We start from the raw sequence: 19,640 nt of genomic DNA on the forward strand, positions 1-19,640 counted from the left end.
TATAGTCACCCATGTCAGGAAGACGCATGGCATTTTACTTTTCAGCAATAAAATATACTGCTGAATCCTTATGAACGAGAACCACTTTGATTTTTCCAATTACAAGCCCCTCATCATCATCATCATCGATCACAATGAACATTTTTATTTGGTACATTTCACAGTCACTTCATGGGCTATCAGAGTGTTTACAGCCTCAAAATTATGATGTGCAACTGCCCCTCTGATGTCATCATTGTAGTCACCTGCGAAAAACTGTGTCCCCTTCTCCACTGAAACAGCTGGAGGGAAGAACTTGCCAGCACTCAGAAAGGTCTGTAGAAGCAGATGTCTCTCTGCAAGAGTAGAACATGGATTCTTAAAGTTACGCAATTTCCTCAAACACTGTTTAAAATATGTGTGTTTGCTCTCAAATCTTAAGGTCCATAGACAAGTGGGTGGCCCAAACTGGACAATGAGCTCTGGATAATGACTGACATAATGATGTTTTGGCTTCAGTGGGTGGTCAGGAAAGGCTTGCTTTCAGCAATGCAAATATTCATAAATCAGAACTCTTAGATAGGCTATCTGGCCAGTTGAAATGGCTGGTGCACAAATGAGCTCCACAACTTCTCTAAGTTGTAAAACTAACTGCCATATTTCGTTGTCACCTGGATTTTCTATTTTGTCTCCAATCAAGACGGGCAACATTCTGAGCAAACACCAATTTTGCACAACCCTCTGGATTTACCTCACAAGGTTTGTCATTAGCATCGTTGCTGAGATACAGATGCTGAACTGTTTATCCACCTTAACAAGATGGTTAATGTACAGTACAATGCCAGATTAGAGGATACAGTACCTTCAAAAAGTCGTCCCCTGCAATGGCATACAAAGTTCCCTTGTAGACCTTTCCATCAGACAGGGTAACACCACTGATCTCAAGATCTTTAAGGTCATTGACAAGGGAGCCCATAACCAAGTCTTGCCCAAAATGCTTAAAGTCCTGTCCTCTACAGAGCAGAACAAGTTGCATGTGATCAGTGCTCATTCTATTGTGTGGCATTAGATCTGCAAGAGTGAGATACAAGTATCTTGTGTTTTTTCTTCCCAGATCCTAGTTGGTTTTCCACTTCAAACGCATCCTGATCTCTGTCTGAAAGAACACATTCTCTGCAATATTTCTGCCATCCCACACATCCTGAAGAATATCCTTAGAACCGATACTGGAGTGTACTTGTTTATATTGTACCTGCACTGACTCACAATTGAAGAGAGACTCAATCATTTGTTTAATAGGAACATACTGAGCAAAACACTCTTTGCCTGCATTCTGACATAGACAAATCTAAACTGGCTCAACATAATTAAAGCTGTTCTTGAAAACAGTTTTTCTTTTCTTGTCAATCTTCAATGACTGAGTGTTGCAGGCTCTAAAGAGATCCTCTGTTTTCAAGACATTGATCACATTGCTTGTGTCAGCTTCCGAAACCCCAAGTGTAACCAACTTCTCTTTCAGTTTGAAAAGCAAATGTGACTGGCTGCATTTTCTGCATATACCTCTGATTGCTCATCATCTGCATCTCTGGGAGGATCAATCGGCATATCAGACTGCTCTTGTTCACTCTCATGGGAGATGACTCACAACTGAATCAACCAGATTTTCCTCAGCACCATTTTTATGTTTCCTACTCATGAGTGACGTGTATGTAGATAAAACTGTAAAGCTCTTGTCACACTGTCTATAAGGACAAGCAACTGTTTTCCTCTCTCTGATGTGTATTTGACATGTTAGTTCAACTAAACCACACAACCTAGGCCTCACCACACAATTGTCTTTATGTCTGTAAGTGTGACACTTAAAAGTTAAAAAGTTTTGAAAAGTCCGACTGCAATCTGGCAAAACAAACTTAAATGTTAAATTAGGTGTATTTTTATGAATTCTCATGTGCCTTACATAAACTAATATCGTGGCACAGTTATGACCACAGACCTGACACGGGAACATTTTTGCTGCCAATGCGGGTAAAAATAAAAGTAGCCTACACAATTTTACGCCAGATAGTCATTTCCTCAACATTCAAAATTAGTGTTAACACTAACCAAATGCATAATCAAACATGTTATGCAGTGTTGTTAATTAGGCTAAAATATCCCAACAACAAGCCCAGTAACTTTACAAATACTAGCTGCTTTTCTGTACCACCTGTATTAATGTTTGCGGTGAAATTTCAAATCTTGAAATAAGGTGCTTGATAAGTTGGTTGATGTTAACCACTGGCTATGAAATTAACAGTAAAAGAAATCAATGTTTTAATTGTATGTAAACACTAACACTATCAGCTTGCTCTCCTCTCAAAGATAACCCTCCTTTCTACTTTAAATTATCCCATCCCCGTTCCAACTGTCAAGTTTGTTTAGTTTTTTTTTTCTGTGGCAGATGCAGCTATTAATAATGCTATCCACTTGCTAGCTAACAACTACTGCTAACTTAACCAATCACAGATGATGCAAAACAGTTAGCATTTGATAAAACATGGTGACTCTAAAATGCACGTAAATATAATTGATTGAGCTATTCAAATATCACTGATAAGGGACATTAAAATGAAAAAAACAAAATCGCACACTCACCAAGTTAACATTAGCTAGACAGCTTGCTGAACATCAGTTTCATTACAAACATTAATTTTGGTAATGCAACCTTTTGATGAAGATACTGATGAGTTAAATAAGATTGTTTTTAATTACCTTCTAATTGTAGATGCACAACCCGAGCGATGCAGCGCAAGCAGAACTTCTTGATAGCATGTCCTCTGAAATGAGTCCTCCTCTGGAAAAATTGCTTGCCAAATGACGTTTCTGAAAATGTCACCTCAATCTCCGATATCCTCTGTGCAACACCAGCTTACCAAAAAATACTGTAGTATACTGTTATTTAAACATTAGCATACTGTTTAGGGCCTCTGTGCTGTTGCTTCAAATGGACCAGCCCACAATGCATTGCTAACTACAGTACGAAACCGTGTTACACAAATACAGTAGATTAGTGTTGAAAATTGGCTGTAAATTAACAGCAATTGCTTACAGTGTAGATATCATTCAAAACAGAGCTTTGTGATGGTAAAAGAAAATGTTAATGTTAATCTGGTCTAAGAAGGTCATTATACAAAAACCTTGTATGCAGTACATTCATGCAACCTGAATTAATCGCTCATAAATAGGTTCAATGCATAAGCCCATTCATACATTTCTTTACTGTGATTATTTCATAGTGCATCTGTTCATAAAGACCTTTTTTGGTTTACTCTTTCATATACAGTATTTGCTTGGTGATAAGATATGTGTCTATGTATGTGTACAAATTGATATGTGTATTTAGACAGAAGTTTAATGAGGTTTTGTGCTCATAAAAAGGTATAGTCACTGTACAGCAACTCAAGAACATTCAGGAAGAGACTTAATTAATTACTTGGCTGCTAAATGTCATTTTATTTAATTGAAGGTCGTGCCCCCAGGTGGATTTAATGTTAATTAAATTGTGTTATTTAATATAACTGCTACTATAATATGCTGCTTTTAAGGGCTGAAATGAGGGGAATTTGCTCCTTAACAATGTAAAATTGAAGTTGTTTGGTGTAATTATTTAATGTGTTAATAAGATACGTTTATGTGTGCCAATGCATTAGTAACAAGGACATCTTCATTTGTCTTAAATTTTTGGTAACATTTATAACTGTTTGTGATACTACTGTAAAGCTGCAACAATGCAAAGTTTAAGACCTCACCTGCCATCTACTTCTCATCTCGTGATTTGAGATGTCACACATTCTGTCATCCCAACAAGAGAGCTGTTACTCACTCTCTCTCCAATCCTCCACGTCTTAAAGGCTGGTGGTCCTAAAACATCACTCCCCGTCTCTGTTCTGTGATCATATTGTGACCACTTTTTTTCTCCTCTTTTTCTTTGTCCAGTGGTGATGTTTTGTGTGGGTGTGTTTGTGTTTTCATTTTGGAGCTGTGTGTTTATGTGTGCCTGTTTTATCTACAATGCATTATGTCTAGTGTGTCACTTATGTTGTTAAGAGGACATGTGCCGGAGTATTTGTGTGTTTATGAAAGGGATTTTGCATTCCCTATGTACTTCTGTGCTTGTTTATTTTACAAATTAATGTGTGTTTTTGTGTGTGTGTGTTTAACTCTGGAATATTTCGTCAATGTAGAGGAAAACAGACAATATTTGGCAATAGAATCTGGTCTAATTAAGAGAACTAAAGCTTGGAAATTAATGCAAGGCAGGGCAAGAATAATTTTGGTGCTATAATACAACACAGGGTTGTGCTTAGCCTATTGAAAAATTGTGCAGCATTTCTTTATTATTCCTTGTCATTCCCCTCTACAGCTGCTTATAGGGTTCGAGAGTGGTACCATTGTGCAATGGGACCTCCGGGGCAAGAAGGCTGACTTCAGAATCTACTATGATGAGGTGAGCTACTCTATGTACTCCGGCATCAACAAACTTAACCAGTGAAGTGAAAATGTTGCCAGATGGAACACTTTGGTTTCTAAAAAGGTCTCCCCTTTCATTAGAATGAATTCCTCTCTGGCATTGAAAGAACCATTTTTTGTGGCTTTTCTTGGGTCATAATATTCTTCGAAGAAAAATTCAGTTTTATGTCCGTTTTCATATGTTGGGGGGATCCCTTGTTATACCAGCAGGGAGTAGAAAATTATAATGCCCTGAACTAAAAGGAGGGACACACCAGAAACTGCAAACACAATTTAGTCATGTTTGATGAATGATTGAAGCAGGTGAACATTTATAAACCTTGTATTACACCAACAACCTGTGAAAACATGTAAGGTTGCTTTATCTCTTTCTTTAACATTTCCAGGAAACTATAAGGGACAGATTTCTTTAAAACTACAACTTTGTAGGCTAGGGGCTTGTAATCATCATGAAAAGTATCATACACAAATGTTACAAACTCTGATTCATGCAATAATGAGTTAACAAAATAGACACTTAGTTGTAAAGATAAAAGCATAAAAAATTTAAAGTAGAAAATGTGAAAAACAATGTGCTCTTAAATGATTGGAGCCCTTACATTATCCATGGTTTCTTTTCCATCTACCCATCACTTATCCTTTCATTGAAAAAATAAATTGGCCAATATTTTGAATCTCAACCAAAAAGAGGGCAATTTACATCTTGGAACACCATGGACTTTCTTATCAATACTTCATATTTTTCATCGAGTGGTGTATTCCCATGCTTGTATGCCTGCCAACTGATTTCTGCTTTTTGAACAAGAAGCAGTAATCTGAGGATCCAGGCATGTTCCTACCAGTCTCAGCTGATGTAACAGCTCACACAGCGCTGTCACCTCAAACATTTTCAGCTTGTTGCATTGATCCTCTGCAACAGGCGAATCTCTCATATCCTGTCCAATCTCCTGTAAAGAGTCACATCCTGCCCACATTCATTAATGTGGTTTTAATGTGCATCACTTCCAGCATAGCATGACATCTCTGTCTCACACCTCTTCACCAGAGAACAAAAAACAACACCAGCAGTGGTTTACAGAAACTCCTACTGATGTTAGTGAGAAGCTTTAGCCTTTTGCTCTTGCTGTTTAAATTCAATTTAGATGTGTTGTTGATATTATGTTTTTGTTATGTGGTAGCCTTTATCTTGGGCATTTACTCCAGGTACTCTGTCTGAGGTGACAACCTAGGTAAAAGAGCATAGGCCGACAGAGGGACATGCTTCTGCCAAACTGGACTGACCTTATGCCAGGACTGGGGGACCAGCTACCTGTCTCCACCTGTTCAGCACACTCCAGTGACCCCAGCCCAGGCTTCAGGGGAGATAACTGGTTGGATTTCCAAAGTAACAGCAGCACTGCCCAAAATAAACAAGCATATCATAAGGACCTTGTCTGTTTTTATTGCCAGCAGCCAGGCCACAAGGCTTCTCTGTGTCCCGTAAGCAAAGCTAAGGTCACAGGTGCCAAATATGCACATTAACCTGAGGTAACGGCCCACCAGGTATATGTCCCCCTATGAACAAGTACTGCTCTCACTGTTCTGTATGTTTTAGTACAACTGGTATCCATAGTCTGCACAGCGGGTGAGATTCTAACAGACCAGAAGACCAACTTCACCTTCATGTTGATGCAGCTCTTCTATATACAACTGGGTATCTCAGCAAACAAACCATTCCAGCAACAGTTGAACCTGACACAAAAAAGGTTGCTGCTGAATTTGTGAATGACACTGCCAAGGACTAGGACCACTGGCCACCATTTCTACATTCCTGTTTCCGATACAGAGAAGTTCCCCAGGGATAATAGGGTCTTTCCCCATTTAAGCTACTTTAAGGCTGAGATGCACAGGGGCCATGGGTCTGCTCCAAAAGAGCAGAGTGGCTTTAAAGACAATGGAGTAGAAGAGCTGCTGGATCTCTGTAGTAACCACAAACTGCTCTTTGGAAACTTCTGGTGTGCTGTGCTTTTTTCATCTTGTGCAGGGCTGTTTGCTTGGGTAGAATGTGAACTCACTCCAAAAAAATTGTCTCTCTGATAAACAATCCAAAATAAAAATGCTTGAAATTGACATGACATTAAATGTTTAAAATCACTGCAACAAACTAAAGTCTTTATCAGGGTCATTATCCACAGTGAGACCGGTGACTTCTGCCATGCCCAAAATGTCCTGTTGCTTCTCCCACCATCCAACCGTAAGCTCTTGGCAAAATTACTAGGGCCATACATCATCCCCTGGAAAATGGGCCTGGTTCCTTATGAGGTCCTTCATCGAATCGAAAGCCAAACCAAGACGGAGCATTAAATTCAGGTTCCAACAGCATCATGACAACAGCAGCAATGCTTTTCTTGAGCAATGTGGTGATATTCAGCAGAACATGGGAGGAGCATGTCCGTCACCTATCAGCGGTCCTTGGAAGATTTGGCAGTTGTCCTTGGAGAAGTCTTGGCCCAAGGGGACCCTCGATAAGAACATCCAATCATGTACATAAGCTGCAAGCTGCAGCCACATGAGAGGAGATACTCCACTATGGATAAAGAGGGCTTTTACTCCTGCTTGGATAGAGTTCGATCAACTACTTAAAGGTCCACATCAGCTGTCTTTCCTTATCTTACTTTATCTCTCACTCCTGTCATTCAGGTTTGGACACAGATCAGGCAAGGCAAGTGTGGTAACACATTTCCTTTCCAGGTTGCTGCAAAATTGCCAACCTCCAGGAGGTGAAGGATGATGTGAATGAGCTGCCTAATCACCCAATCATACACTAATATACAGCTAAGAATATAACAAAATATTGTCAGTGGTTTCTATTGTGACTTGCATCTAAGCAAAAAGCAGCTAATGCACCTTTGTTGTTCTTGTCTGGCATGTTTTTGATTGTCTCCTAATTGAAATACAGACATCCTGCAGAATTTGGAACCAATAAACATTTTGACATATAGTAGATATGACATGTTTGTGAAAATCCATTCCCTTTGGCTCATTGGTACAGGCCATCCATTCAGTCAGCTGGCATCATGAAGGGAAGCAGTTCATGTGCAGTCACTCAGATGGCAGCCTGACGCTGTGGAACCTCAGAAACACCACCAAGCCGTTCCAGGTCACCTTCCCTCATGGTGAGATGCACACCCACAGACCCTTTTAAAATTACAAAACAAGATGAATCCTTTATAATCTTAAGCTGGTAAAACTGAAGCCTTGGGCTGTTACCTAAAAACTCATTGAGGCATAAAACATACTTCACACAAGGATAAACCTTTGATTTAATGTATTCATTGTAGAATTCATTAACGCCTGACAGGGTTGATTTTCAAACAGTTCAGAGTAGTAGAATTGGAAATGTTGGTCTTCTGTGTGAAAATGTCTGAGTACACTTGAAGGAAAGGCCTTTCTGTTATTAAAACTTTGTATAGCAATGTTGCCATTACTCTGTGCAAAATAGTTGGTCATGGTGTCATTTTTGGATCTGAAACTGTTACACAGTTGGTAAAAAAAAATGTGTGTAACAGTGTGCAGTATTTATTATCAGGGAGATCATCAATATAAACAGATTCTGCTTATGACTTCTGAACACGTAGGCAAGGGACGTTCTAGAGTAGTATCGTCCACTGGCATTTCTGTTGACATTGGCTGTATGCAGGAAAAAAATCTGAGAGAAAAAGAAGGGGCATCTGCAGTAATGCAGTCTGACGACAATTTAGCTTTTACTAATCTCTATAAAAAGACATTTGGTTTTTGACATTGTGTCTCAACTCCAACTCTATTCTCACAACTGAAGTTGCTAGTTAGACTGTAAACAATGACAAGCACATGGGAAAGGAAGTCTTGACCTCAAAATCCTTTATTGCTTATCTGAAAAAAACCCTGGCTTCACTAGAAGCCCCGAATAAAGGGCCCCCACTCTCAGAGCTTATTTCATCATCAGATGATAGCAAATTGGTGCCTGGTTTGTCAAGAGAATGGTTCACCTGTACAATTTAGTTTACAGGTAACAAAATGCATCCTCTTTCAGGTGGTTTTTACATGGCAGATGTGTGGAAGTAGAATGGTCTTCATCCTTCTCGGATGCATCAAAAGTAATAAACGTTTTTAACTCATCATAAAGTATTTTTCTTGCCCAATGCCAATTGCAACTGGTTTTGTAAAATGTTTGTTCAAGACAGTAAGATAGTAAATCTGAAAATAACATTGTGATGTGGGATTCACATCATTTCCTAGTAGAGTTCCACCCAGTCATGCCATGCTGTGACCTGGTTGGTTAACATGAAGCAAAAACAATTTGGTTTAGGTTTATGAAGAGAATGTGGTTTGGACCAAAACAATAAGTTTACATGGACAACAAAGGCAGGAACAGCACTCTCCTGTACTCCTGGGTGAAAGACTTTACTATCAGAAAGCCCTTTAGGGAAACTTAAAGCCACAACTATGGGGGGAATGCCTGTATCATTTATCATTGTCAGTTTGTTACTACAGTGAGGGAAATCATTATTTGATCCCTTGCCGATTAGGTAAGTTTGCCCACTGACAAAGAAATGAACAGTCTCTAATTTTAATGGTAGGTTTATTTTAACAGTGAGAGACAGAATATCAAAAAAAAAATCCACAAAATCACATATAAAAGTTATAAATTGATTTGCATTTGATTGAGTGAAATAAGTATTTGATCTCCTAGCAACCCGCAAGAATTCTGGCTCCCACAGACCGGTTATGTGATCTTGAGGCACACAGACTAGTCCTCTCGCTTTAAGAAAGCACTCCTAATCTCAACTTGTTACCTGTATAAAAGACACGTTTTCAAAGAAACAATCAATTAATCAGATTCCAACCTCTCCACCGTGGGCAAGACCAAAGACCTGTCTAAGGACGCCAGGGACAAGATGGTAGACCTGCACATGGCTGGAATGGGCTACAAGACCATCAGCAAGCAGCTTGGTGAGAAGGAGACAACTGTTGGTGTGATTATTAGAAAATGGAAGAAACACAAAATAACCATCAATCTCTCTCGGTCTGTGGCTCCACACAAGATCTCGCCTCGTGGGGTATCGATGATCATGAGAAAGGGGAGTGATCAGCCCAGAACTACACAGGAGCTTGTTATGATCTCAAGGCAGCTGGGACCACAGTCACCAAGAAGACCATTGGTAACACACTTCGCCGTAATGGACTGAAATCCTGCAGCGCCCGCAAGGTCCCCCTGCTCAAGAAGGCACATGTAGAGGCCTGTCTGAAGTTTGCCAATACACCTGAATGATTTAGAGAAGGCTTGGGAGAACGTGATGTGGTCAGATGAGACCAAAATCGAGCTCTTTGGCATCAACTCAACTCGCCGTGTTTGGAGAAAGAGAAATTCTGACGATGAACTATGTCTATGACTATGACCTCAGCCAAGACACTGAGAATGGGTCGTGGATGGGTCTTCCAGCATGACAATGACCCAAAACATACGGCCAAGGCAACAAAGGAGTGGCTCAAGAAGAAGCACATTAAGGTCATGAAGTGGCCTAGCCAGTCTCCAGACCTTAACCCTATAGAAAATCTGTGGAGGGAGCTGAAGCTTTGAGTTGCCAAGTGACAGCCTCGAAACCTTGAGGATTTGGAGAGGTTCTGTAAGGAAGAGTGGACCAAAATCCTTCCTGAGATGTGCGCAAACCTGGTGACCAACTACAAGAATTGTCTGACCTCTGTGCTTGCCAACAAGGGATTCTCCACCAAGTACTAAGTCAAGTTTTGCTAGGGGATCAAATACTTATTTCACTCAATCAAATGCAAATCAATTTAGAACTTTTATATAATGTGATTTTCTCGAAATTTTTTTTGATATTCTGTCTCTCACTGTTAAAATAAACCTACCATAAAAATTTGAGACTGTTCATTTCTATGTCAGTGGGCAAACTTACAAAATCGGCAAGGGATCAAATAATTATTTCCCTCACTGTGTTTGTCTCTCAGATATAAGGATTTCAACACTGTTTCGATTGAATGACCAGTCTACATCATTAGTCTCTTGTACTCTGTTCTACTCTCTTTGTACTCTTCCTCTAGCTAGTCTTATTCCTGTTTCTCCCCTGTGGTGTTCTACTTGCAGGGCATCCTAGTCCTTATTGTGAGCCGTGTTCACAAAAAAAAAGAGTGAAAGAAGAAGAGCGAGGAAGATGGTAGAGATAGAAGAAAATGAATGTGAAAAAGGGCAAGAGTAAACGTTTAACTATCGTCTCCTGGAATTGAAACAGTCCTTCATTTTTTAAGTAGTAAATAGTAGTCAACAGACAGACACTTCCAAAATAGACACATAAACTGGACACAATAAGTCAACTTTAAAGATAATGGCTGAGAAATGACAGCAACACAAATATAATGAGGTGCAGTTTTATATTGTTATTCCTATAATATTTTTTTTCTGGCAGAGGTGGAATAAGTAGGCTTCATTGTGTTTTACTTAAAGCTCCTGTGAGGAGTTTTGTGCTGGTCATGAAACAGACTGAAATTTATTCTGATTACTCTATATGATCCACAAAAGAAAACCAGACCATCAGCAACAAGATTGATTATTTCTATATAGTTATTTTTAATGCCTGAAACTGCTAGAGGGGGTAGGTGTTAGACGAAGCGATTAACTGCAGGCTGCCTTTGTTTACATTTTCCAGGGCATTTAAAGTGAGTGATACATATGACTGTTAAAGAAAGCAGGATGAGATTTTATTGTTAAAAACTGCCACTTAAGCATGTACAGGACAAATTCAGCAAAGAGATAAGTGGTCCTTGCTTTGTCCACAGGGGGTGCCAGAATCGACACAAACCTAAAATTCCTCACAGGAGCTTTAAGTAAAAGTACAGAAATACTATGAGAAGACTTCCATTCAAAACTCTAAAGTAAATAAATAAAATGTAATTTAACAAAGTACAATTCGCTGTTGGGGTGTCTGTCATCGCCACCAACGGGAGAAATACTTGGTGACAGTGGAAGTCTTATCAACCTCACATATGGCACCATGTGGAATCCAAATTTTAACAAATAACTGACCATTGTCTTAATTTGGCTCTCCAAATCTCCATAAAAATCAGATAGCCTAGTTTGCCATAGAGTTTCTTGTCAGGCAGATGTTTGCTTGTCTGGTCACTAGCTTTCTTCTGCCTTCAGCATGCATGTTATCTTCCACTTAGAGTATGGTTTGATACCAGTGCTATTTCCTTAGCAATAACGTGGCTTACTTTTCACTGCTTTGTCTTTAGACCTGCCATTAATTAATGTTTGTTCCCTGCTCTCATTTGTTCTTGTTAGTTGTTGATTGATGTAAAGTTTAATAGTGGTGCCAAATAGTATTCCTTAAGCACTAAAAGGTGCTGTAAACACACCAAGCACACTGTATTCACATTTACATGTGCAACAATTGATCTGGTCACCTGTGCCTCCTATTCTCCTTATTGACAGACATTTGCCTATACTTTGTGTCACATAGTCTTTACCCCCTTATACACTGCCACTGCTGAGATATATAACAGTGTATCCACTATGGAGTTATTTTTATAAGAATAATGCATCCCACAGTGAACTAATTATGAAGGACTATGTCACTTTGTAAAGTCATCAAGTGTGTCAGTTTGGACCTTTTGGTTAGCCAGTTCTGGTCTACAGGCTATATGTTTGACACCTGTGATGTAGCTTGAAGGCTATGTTTAAAATTCCTCCATTTCTTTATGTAAATGAAAGCAGTGAGTCTTACAGTTTAGAAATCATATTTATTTTGTGATTTCTCTGTTGGTTCAGAAAGGCTTTTGTTCTAAGTTGTAAAACCCAAGGTCCCACAGTCCAGCTGAGAATGTTTTTAAAGATATAAACACATTTGGAATAACATGTGCTACAAAGTGCTCAGGGTCTAGTAAATGTATTGTCATATATAGGATGAACTGAAGCCAGTCTGATATTGAAGAAAAATAAATCTGATCAAATCAGGAGGTTTTAATCAGTTACAGTAGAACTAAGACCAGATTAATAGTAAATGTTGTATTGTCTTAAAATGCTGTCCATTATTTTGCTATATTCTCTGTTTTAGGAAAGATACAGAAGGATGGGAGAAAGGAATCATGTAAACCCATACTCAAAGTGGAGTACAAGACCTCGAGGAGCAGGTCAGCTGATAAACAGATCAAGAGTAGAGGAGTTCATGAATCTTAGGTTGTTTTGATTACATTTTGACATTTTTTAATACAATCAAAGGATTTATCTTCAGTTTATTTCATCATGTAGATAATAATAAGCATGATGCCAATGACAAACCACTTGTTATAAGTTATTGTTATCAATTGATTAATTTTTTTCACTCTTCATTTTGGTCAGTACTCACAGTAGGTTGCGTAAAAATAGATACATGTCTTATATTTTACTTATTATTGTTTTATTCATTTATTTTGTAATGTATTTCGTTTTGTTTTAACTACAAACCCAGTCTTCCTAAAGTCTTGTTTTACCCCCACACAGCGAGCCTTTTGTCATCTTTTCTGGGGGCCTTTCATATGACAAGGCAGGACGGCGACCAACATTAACCATCATGCACGGCAAGGCCATCACTGTGCTGGAGATGGACTATCCTATCGTAGAGTTCATGGCACTCTGTGAGACGCCTTACAACAACGGTGGGTAAATATGAAGACAATAACAAGAGTAGTATTTTTTCTGGATTAAACAAAGTGTTTATTTTTGGCTTAAACCAAGGCATTTATTGGTTTTATTATAGAGATATCATCAGTTTTCTGCTGACAAAATAACAAAGGAGAAATGGGATCTTGTCTTTGTTGCTTTATATATTGGAATACAAAATAATCAGTACACTAACAAAAATATGAAAAAAGGTCTGAAATAAACAGGCATCCTCAAAGGTGAATCATAGACAGTTGTTACTGACTGTGATTTGAGTTAGCACTAGTTTAAGCAAAGTATTATACAGCACTTTTCCCTGAAAAAGATACACACAAGTCAATCTTTTATAAGGTTTCCAAAGAATCTTCTGGATGAAAAATATCTGCTGCACAGAAAATAATGTATTTATTTATTTATTTTTTACGTTATGTAGCTGGTTGAATATTTTTCACACCTATAGGATTGAGGATTCAAAGCAGCAGAATCATGTTCTCAAGCAGCCTATCCCGTAACAGTGCCTGTGAAAAAAATGAAATCAACAATACAAAACTCTTAAATGTTAAAGTTCCAACAAACAGTCACATTTTTAAATTGTGCAACAAAGGTGGCTATAAATAAAATATTTCTCTAGAAAGTGGGTTTGTATGTTTGAGTAAAACTAACTAACTAAGTGTGGTTAGGCATTATCATCTTTAGATTGGCTTCTTATTTTACAGAGGTCCAGGAGCCTTACGCAGTGGTGGTGCTTTTGGAAAAAGACTTAATAGTGGTGGATCTGACTCAGGGCAGGTATGTGAGAGTCCCATAATCACATGTCAACTTTTAACATGAGATCATATTACCTGTAATATCATTAATAGTCCGTGAACCAGTAGGGTTGGTCGGTACCATCTAAGGGGAATAATGCTCATAGTGATTTTTGGCAAAGTATACATCTAGAGTTCTAGAGTTAGAAAACATGGGATAGCATTGCATCAGTGGTAGCTTTATGTGTGTTGTCATGCAATTCATAAAACTACCTTAAAATAAACATATCTGTAAAGTGGCCAATATAAACATGTACGTGTATTTAACTTTGTGGTATTCTGTCATCAGTGATCCCTCAACATTGAAATTTGTCACAATGAAAGCTGAGTTCGAGCCCTTTTCATCAAATCATTTAATTCTACATTAAAAACTGTGTCATTGGTGGCACTCTAGGTAACTACACTGAATAAAAACATAAATGCAACATTTTAGTTTTCACTCCCATTTTTCATGAGCTGAACTCAAAGATCTAAGACTTTTTCTATGTACACAAAAAGGCCTATTTCTCTCAAATATTGTGCACAAATTTGTCTAAATCTGTATTAGTGAGCACTTCTCCTTTGCCGAGATAATCCACTCACCTCACAGGTGTGGCATATCAAGATGCGGATAAGACAGCATGATGATTGCACAGGTGTGCCTTAGGCTGGCCACAATAAAAGGCCACTCTAAAATGTGCAGTTTTACTGTATTGGGGGTCTAGCGCTAAGAGTTTATACCTTGCCAAAAATCACTATGAAAATATTTCCTCCCAGATGGTACCGGTGGTCCAAATTTGGGGTCCTGGCTTACAGACTATAAAGGACATCATTCATCAATAAGCCAAAGTCTGTCACAGTGAATAAAAAAATAACTAAATTGAGACATACTATAGCATATCATATCAATGTCTCTTGCAGCTTTCCTGTCTTTGAGAACCCTTACCCCATGGACATCCATGAGTCTCCTGTTACATGCACAGCATATTTTGCAGAGTGTCCACCCGACATTATTCCCATCCTGTACTCTATAGGAGCTAAACACAAGAAGACTGGATACAGCCAAAAGGTAGGAATGGGAAATAAGAAATAAGAATACCCTCCTTTTTATGTGGTCTTTTAGCTTATTTGCTAGTGTTGTTTAAAAAAAAAGAGAAGTTAGAATTGTTTGTATGATGATGTTGATGCCAGACAAGCTAATTTCCCTTTGGGGATCAAACAAGTTATTGTTATTGTTAGTTATTATTGTGTCTACACCATAGACTGTATAAAAAGATGGATGACATGACAGCTCTCTAAAAGTGAAGCCAAAACATTTCGGGCGCCCCCTGCTGACTGGCTGGGATTATAGGTCATAAAGCCCGCCTCCTCCATGTTAACAGGCGGGACGTGAGTCAAACTATAAAATCAAAATACACGCCCGATAAATTTTTCTCGAACATGGTTTCTGTCATTATAGCTAGTTATTATCATGCTGATTTACGTCCAGTGTTTTTCTGGCAAGTTTATTTTTAATTAGTTATTTGATGCTGTAAAAATGATGATTGACAGATCTGTTAACAAATCAATCACTACAGTCATTGAAGTTTCCATACCTGTGAACGTTAACCTCAGACCAACACAGAGAAGCTATTCTGCTGTTAAACACGCTGGCGTGCGGGATCCTTGCTGTTTTTTTCGGTAAGTTAAGTGTGTGGAAGTGACTACGGCCACTTCACTAGCCGATCCCTACTGCACAGACTCGGGCTCCATATGACGTCACCATCGCAAGATGGCAGCGCCTATCACAGGGGTTATTTTGGCATCAGTTTCATACAATGCGAGCAGATGGAGATGCGTTGTCTGTCAATATATACAGTCATTGGTCTAAACAATGCTTTGACACTTTTATGGGAAACAAAACATTTGTTTTTGGTCTCTTATGGTAATGAATATTAAACTGGGTTCTGATCTTCAGCATGAATGAAAAAAATAATTGCTTCTATAACTTGCAAAAATTATGGGTGATTATTCCCATGTGAGTCATTTTAACCAAGACAGTGTCTGTCTGTAACCATGTCAGGAGTGGCCAGTCAGTGGAGGAACGTGGACGCTAGGCTCTAACACCTACCCAGAGATCATTATCACAGGGTAAGTTATAAACATTGTCAGGTATTATAAAAGTATTTTAGTATGTTTTACTGTACATTTCAAAGGTTAAAGCAGAAAGCTAGAGTGCTTTCATATTCAGTATCATATATATATTTTTTATAGTGCTTTCCAATTTTAATTGGGGTCTGTGCAAACCCAGTAGAACACAGCCTGGAGCCTCACTACACTGAGGCATTGAAAGAGATGTTAACTTGTTCTGAAGCATACACACTTGATGGTGTCTGCTCCTATGAGGCCAAGTTTGATATGTTTTTTCGGTACTACACACCATAAAAAGGTTTCCATTCTTAGCTCATTTTATGTGTTAGAGGAGACCACTACCATTCAACTTTACTCTTCAGCAGTATAAAAAAAAGTACGGTCAGCTGATGATTACTGGCCTTTACAACATAAGTTTAAGAATAGCTTTAATGTTTCTCACAGTTGAGATTTTTTGGAACATCTATATCTCCCATTAACTTCCTGATCCATTATTTAGGTAATTAAGCACACCAATTTCTCTAATTAAAAGCACAAAAATATTGTTTCCCTTTGTTCAGACATGCTGACGGTACAATAAAGTTTTGGGATGCATCAGCAAGTAAGTCTACTTAATGTCTTAATTGCCATATGTATAATAAACATTATTTTGCATTTATAATATTGTTACCAAACCTAACCACTTCTCCAACCAGTCACACTACAGATGTTGTACAAGCTGAAGACATCCAAAGTGTTTGAGAAGCCAAAGCCAGCTGAGGGTCGGGCGGCAGAGTTTGTTGAAGAAGATCCTTTTGCTATTCAAATGGTCAGCTGGTGCCCCCAGAGTCGCATGTTTTGTGTGGTTGGCATCTCAGCCTACATCATCCTGTATCACTTCAGCAAATATGAGGCCAACACTCAGATAGTGGTGAGTAAATGACAAACAGAATAAAAGGAGTGACCACCCATGTGATTTTTTTGGTGTGGAGATCTAATGTAATTGTTTCTTACTTTGTTCGCATCTGAATAACACTGATTCACTTCAACAAGTTTACTGTATTAGTTGCATAATTACATAGTTACTGAATATAGTTATTGCGACTATAATTGACTATAATGAATGGTAGAATTATCCACAATTTATATCTCTTTCTATGTCCTCATCAGTCACTGGAGGTCCGCCTACAGTGTGAGTCTGAGGATGTAATCTCTCCATCTGAGAATGAAAACGACCCCTGCTTCTCAGAATCCGGCTCCCACTCACCCCAAGCCCATCAACGACCGCCTGCTAGCCCTGTCAGTGTGACAACAGAGGGTATCAAACACAGCATCCCCTGCCTAAAGTAAGATCTCTTTATCATCTTATCTTCTCTCTGCAACTTGTAGGAACAAAAAACACTTACAAAACCTTTTGTCTTGTAGTGTGCCTGGAATTGTTTATAATAATATTAGAGGATTTCAAAAATTAATGACATATTTGTCTAGTATAAGTCTTTTGTAGTTTAAACTAAACTGGATATTTGCTTCAGTTTCACAAATTAATGCATCTACTATGTAGAAAAAATAATACCACTGCCATGTTCAATAATGTATGCTGTTTAATTGAAAACGCATATTATTTCACATGCACATGTAAAGCAGTTTTACAATCTGCAGTTTCAAATTCAGTAGCTATTCTATTTGAGCTCCATCCGGATGTCCAAGATCCTTGCCCTATCTCTTAGGCTGAGCCCAGCCACCATTGGAGGGAAACTCATTTCAGCCGCTTGTATTTTTGACCTCATTCTTTCAGTCACTACCCAAAGCCCATGACCATAGGTGAGGGTTGGAACGTAGATCCACTGGTAAATTGAAAGCTTTGCCTTCACCAGTACTTTCTGGTACAAGGCCCGCATTATTGCTGATGCTGCACCAAACGTGATGATCCATTTTACCCTCAGTCATGAACATGAGATACTTGAAATCATTGACTTGAGGCAGAGAATTACTTCCCATTCGGAGGGAATAATCCACATATTTCTGGCAGAGACAAGGGACAACCCCGGCAGAGGTCAACACTCACCTGGAACGTGTCTGACTTTGGGCGGCTGTGGCTCAGTGGTAGAGTCGGTTGTCTTTCTAATCGGAAGGTCGGAGGTTCGATCCCCAGCTCCCTCAGGCTACATGTCGAAGTGTCCTTGGGCAAGACACTGAACCCCAAATTGCTCCCGGTGGCATAGCCAACGGGTATGAATGTGTTATCTGATTGACAGCTGGGCACTTTACGTAGCAGCCTCTGCCATCAGTGTGTGAATGGGTGAATGTGATATGTAGTGTAAAAGCAGCTTTGAGTGGTCGCAAAGACTAGAAAAGCACTATATAAGTACAGTCCATTTACCATTTGCTTTGTGCCGGGGAGGCAGACACAGCTCTCTCTTTACACAGAGACCAGACAGCCCAACAATGTCCAGAGCTTTCAGCATCTCAGGGCGACTCTCATCTACACCTGGGGTCCGTTTCACAAAGCAGGTTTATTGAAAACTCTGAGTCTGTTAACCCTGAAATGAGGGAAACTGAGTTTTCCGTTTCACAAAGGAGGTAACTTAAGCACTCGGTCAGTTACCGTAGTAACAGACTCTATGAACCTAACCTGGTCGCGAGCAGGTTTTCTTCAGGAAACTCAGAGTTTCGCTCCGTCTCCTCCCTCTAGAATAAACCCTCATTCGACTTCCTCATTCATTCATTCAGCCCGTCTCACGCGTGTGTTTAAGCGGTTACCGAATTAAAAGAAGAAACGTTGCGTCTCTGTGCTGCTCCTGACCCCTTTGCAAAAGTCTTTTATAATTATGATTTAAAAAATCAAAAGACAAATCTGTGTCAAAGTCATCATTTTTAGATTTTCAACCACCACTGCCGAGAGCACTCAAATAAGACACCGTAAGTTATTGGATTTTTTTTTTTTTTAAACTAACACATTCAGTTTAATCAACATGAATTATAATGTATGTGAAGTCAGCCTCATGTTAGAGATAAAGCTAATGCACATTAAAACAGCCACCGAATGATATTTCATTAGTTTAATATTTAAAATATGATTGAAGTGCTTCCATGTATGTTTTTTTCTCCCGCTGCATTGCTCCTAAATTGATATAAATTTTAGCTTCCGGTCGTGATTAAGTATTAAATAAATAGACCAGTTCAAACTTGCGCATTTACTCGAGCAGCAGTTTCTTCCCACGCCGCTTCTCTCTCTTTTGCAGCTGCAGCCGTGTTACTTTATTTTTCTAAAAACATGCTCATATTGGCTGAACGTCCGCATGAGGATTTCGAGCTCCACTGGTGTGACGTAGGAGGACCTCTTTTTGTGTACCGTTGCCATGGTGAATCGTGGTATCGGGGCTCCATTAATGCTGGCTTTTTACAGTCAGCGTGCACGTACTTAACTCTGGCTGAACCTACTCAGAGTTGATTGAACTAACTCTGATCAGCTGCTCTGGAACCAAAAACTCAGAGTTTCCTATCTCAGAGTAGATCAACTCAGAGTTCAGGGTTAGACTCAGAGCTTCACCGCCAATGTCCACCAACAGGTTCGCAGGTTGCCA

The 19,640-nt window shown here is 39.1% G+C and overlaps 1 protein-coding gene across 1 annotated transcript in view; it reads left to right on the forward strand.

The window, feature by feature from the left end:
* The window catches only part of stxbp5l (syntaxin binding protein 5L), a 135,091-nt gene that overhangs the window by 80,144 nt on the left and 35,307 nt on the right, over positions 1–19,640 (forward strand). The window contains exons 7-16 of the mRNA XM_069662688.1: positions 4,382–4,465; positions 7,520–7,643; positions 12,579–12,654; positions 13,004–13,158; positions 13,879–13,951; positions 14,869–15,016; positions 16,010–16,077; positions 16,638–16,678; positions 16,773–16,987; positions 17,227–17,402. Of these exons, the coding sequence (XP_069518789.1) occupies positions 4,382–4,465; positions 7,520–7,643; positions 12,579–12,654; positions 13,004–13,158; positions 13,879–13,951; positions 14,869–15,016; positions 16,010–16,077; positions 16,638–16,678; positions 16,773–16,987; positions 17,227–17,402 (1,160 nt within the window). The remainder of the gene's footprint in view (positions 1–4,381; positions 4,466–7,519; positions 7,644–12,578; positions 12,655–13,003; positions 13,159–13,878; positions 13,952–14,868; positions 15,017–16,009; positions 16,078–16,637; positions 16,679–16,772; positions 16,988–17,226; positions 17,403–19,640) is intronic.

Source organism: Semicossyphus pulcher, unplaced genomic scaffold (assembly GCF_022749685.1).
Source record: "Semicossyphus pulcher isolate SPU_LCO1_2020_fin unplaced genomic scaffold, fSemPul1.0.p SCAF_15, whole genome shotgun sequence".
Classification (NCBI taxonomy): Eukaryota; Metazoa; Chordata; class Actinopteri; order Labriformes; family Labridae; genus Semicossyphus; species Semicossyphus pulcher.